The sequence below is a fragment of the Halyomorpha halys genome, unplaced genomic scaffold (assembly GCF_000696795.3).
Source record: "Halyomorpha halys isolate HHAL.00 unplaced genomic scaffold, Hhal_1.1 Scaffold1084.1, whole genome shotgun sequence".
In the NCBI taxonomy this organism is placed as follows: Eukaryota; Metazoa; Arthropoda; class Insecta; order Hemiptera; family Pentatomidae; genus Halyomorpha; species Halyomorpha halys.
The window spans coordinates 156,283-159,030 of record NW_027106765.1 but is presented as its reverse complement, the minus strand read 5'-3'; the positions used below and the strand labels follow the sequence as shown (position 1 = coordinate 159,030).

General features: G+C 26.9%; 1 protein-coding gene across 1 annotated transcript in view; it reads left to right on the top strand.

Moving 5' to 3' along the window:
- The first annotated feature begins 175 nt into the window (after nt 1–175).
- The window catches only part of LOC106688229 (solute carrier family 25 member 35-like), a 13,096-nt gene continuing 10,523 nt past the window's right edge, over nt 176–2,748 (top strand). Inside the window, exon 1 of the mRNA XM_067045084.1 lies at nt 176–916. Coding sequence (XP_066901185.1) covers nt 539–916 — 378 coding nt within the window. The 5' untranslated portion in view covers nt 176–538. The remainder of the gene's footprint in view (nt 917–2,748) is intronic.

Genomic DNA, 2,748 nt, shown 5'->3' with positions numbered 1-2,748 from the left:
AATAAAATATTATAGTAGTAATCATGAATATAAATTATATTATATTATAATATTAAATAAAGTAAGTCATTTATAAGATTTTTAATCAAATAAATTTTAAATATCGCTATACATTTTTGCACTAATGATCTTGACCCTTCAGACAGTCTGTGCTTTATCTCAGTTTAAACAAGAGCCTCGTCTACCTCAGTTGTATAAAAACCATGTTCGTGTAGCACTAATTTTAGACCCATTCATGGCCTCGTAACAAGCTTTACCTCATTACTGGTTTTGTGTATTTCATATCATTAGTATTATTGTTTTTGTTTTTTTAAATCTTAAAAAACTAATTTTACAGGATTGATAAGATTTAAAAAAAAATTTTTTTTTTGTTAACTTAATTATATACTTAGGCTGTTATTTTTATGAAATATTAGTCACTTATCAGTGTTTTTTTATTTGTGTTCAATGAGAGTTTAAAGCGTTTACGAGCTTTGCCAGCATTGATTTTAAGATAGTGTCAATCATTATCACAGTTATCATCGGACTCAGGAGAAGAATGGAGTTCACACTTGGAGCACTTGCTGCAGTTGGAGCCACATTATTTACGAATCCGATTGAAGTTTTAAAAACTCGTTTCCAGCTTCAAGGAGAACTTCAGCAAAGAGGTCAGTACAAGGTTCATTACAGAAACATTTTGCATGCTGGTTATGTGATAGCAAAGACCGAGGGCATCTTAGGCCTACAAAAGGGCTTAGTACCTGCGCTTGGTCATCAGATACTGATGAATGGAGTCAGGCTTGGCGGATTCCATTATTTGGCTGAAGAAAAAAAACTCAATTTGAAAAGTAATGGTGAAATGTCATTTCTGCGCACGGCTATGATCGGAGCTGTTACCGGTGTTGCATCAGCTTATTCTGGAAGTCCATTTTATCTGGTAAGTATTTATTATAATATCTTCATGTATGATAAATTTAAATTATAACTGTAGTTATAGTAAATTTTACAAATAAGTTCACTGGAGGAGAACATGGTCGGGGATATGGTCAGCAAAAAAAAATACAATAAAACTTACTTATTTCTGTCGACATTTCGACCTGAATTTCAGGCCTTCATCATTGCTGAAAAAACAAAAAGAGATAACAACCATAATCCAGAGATAAAAATATAAAGAAAATAATAAAAAACAAGCTTGGAAATATACATAACAATAAATTAAGTAAATAGCGGTAGATTGATACTAATTGATATTTTATATTAATAATATATTATATTAAAATATATACACTAATATTATATATTATCTTAATTTATTGTTATTTATATTTCCAAATTTGTTTATTATAATTTTCTTTAGATTTTTGTATCTCTGAATTAAGGTTGTTATCTCATTTTGTTTTTTTCACCCCTGATGAAGACCTGAAATTCAGGTTGAAATGTCGGAATAAATAAATAAGTTTCGTTTATTTGTTTATTTTTTCTAAGCACACCCCGACCATCTTATCCTCATATTAATCTATGGTCAACTATTTACAGCTCATTATAAATAAATTCATAATGTTTTTTAAATTTAAAACCAATATACAAAGCATTATTTTTAAAAATATTAATAGAAAAAAAATATTATTAGATAGAAAATTACTCTAAAACACTAAGAATTTAATTTAGATTAAATTATATACAAATTCATTATCAAGACTAAGGAATAAAACACACTGGTGTGTTTCTAAGATAAGAGATGGCAGCACTACTTACATTTTTATTATGTTACCTTTATTTAGGGAAAACTGGTGAAATTTTTAATTAAAAAACGCCATTTTTTTTTTTCATAATGGCAAAGAAAATTATATAGAACAGGAGGAATAAGGAAAACAGGTTTGAATTTTTTTTAATTATTTCTGTTAACAATGTGTATTCAAAATCATTAATTTTGAAAATGTTAAAACATGTATTTTTTAGTTTTAAAGTTAACAAATGGTTGGATTGGAAAAATGAAGACTTAGGCAGTATTACTTTGATACAGAAAATTTCATTTCAGATCGAAAAAGTTCAAAAATTTGGTCATAATGATAATTTTTTTTTTCCAAAGCCCCTATTTGAAATAAAGTTTTGTGTTTAACAGAGTCTGTGTAGTGGGGTTTTGTTTTTATCTAAAACGTTGTTACATTTTAAAACATGAATATGGTGAATGAGTATTGATTTTATTTGACAGTTTTGAGTTATAACGATTAAACATTATCTTTTGGATTTAAAATCTCACTCCTTAGAAAAGGCGGGAACGAAAGTCGTGAGTGCTGCCATCTCTTGTCATAAAAGCACACCAATTCGAACCCCTCAACCTTAAATTTGGCACATATAAAATATGTTTAAAAAAAATTCATTATAAGATGATATATTTATTTGTTTATTTTTTTTTCTATTTTCTATCTATTTTTTACATCTTCATGTATCATCATAAAACCAATACTTTTATTACCAGAGTGATTAAACCCATTTTCTAGATATATTACTCACCTGCAATAAAAATGACACCTCGAAAATCCAGTATTCGAGTAAAACTAATTTAAAAATAATATAAAACTTATATTGTAATATTATAAAGCTTCTATTAAATTTAAAGCCAATTATTTACCATTGTGAATACTTAACTTAAATTTAAAAGAAACATTAAACTATTTCAAAATAAGTATTATGGTAATTTTAATTTACAATTTTTTTCAATTATTGCATTTTTGAGTAGTCACTTTTCTTACAGATGATCAATATATA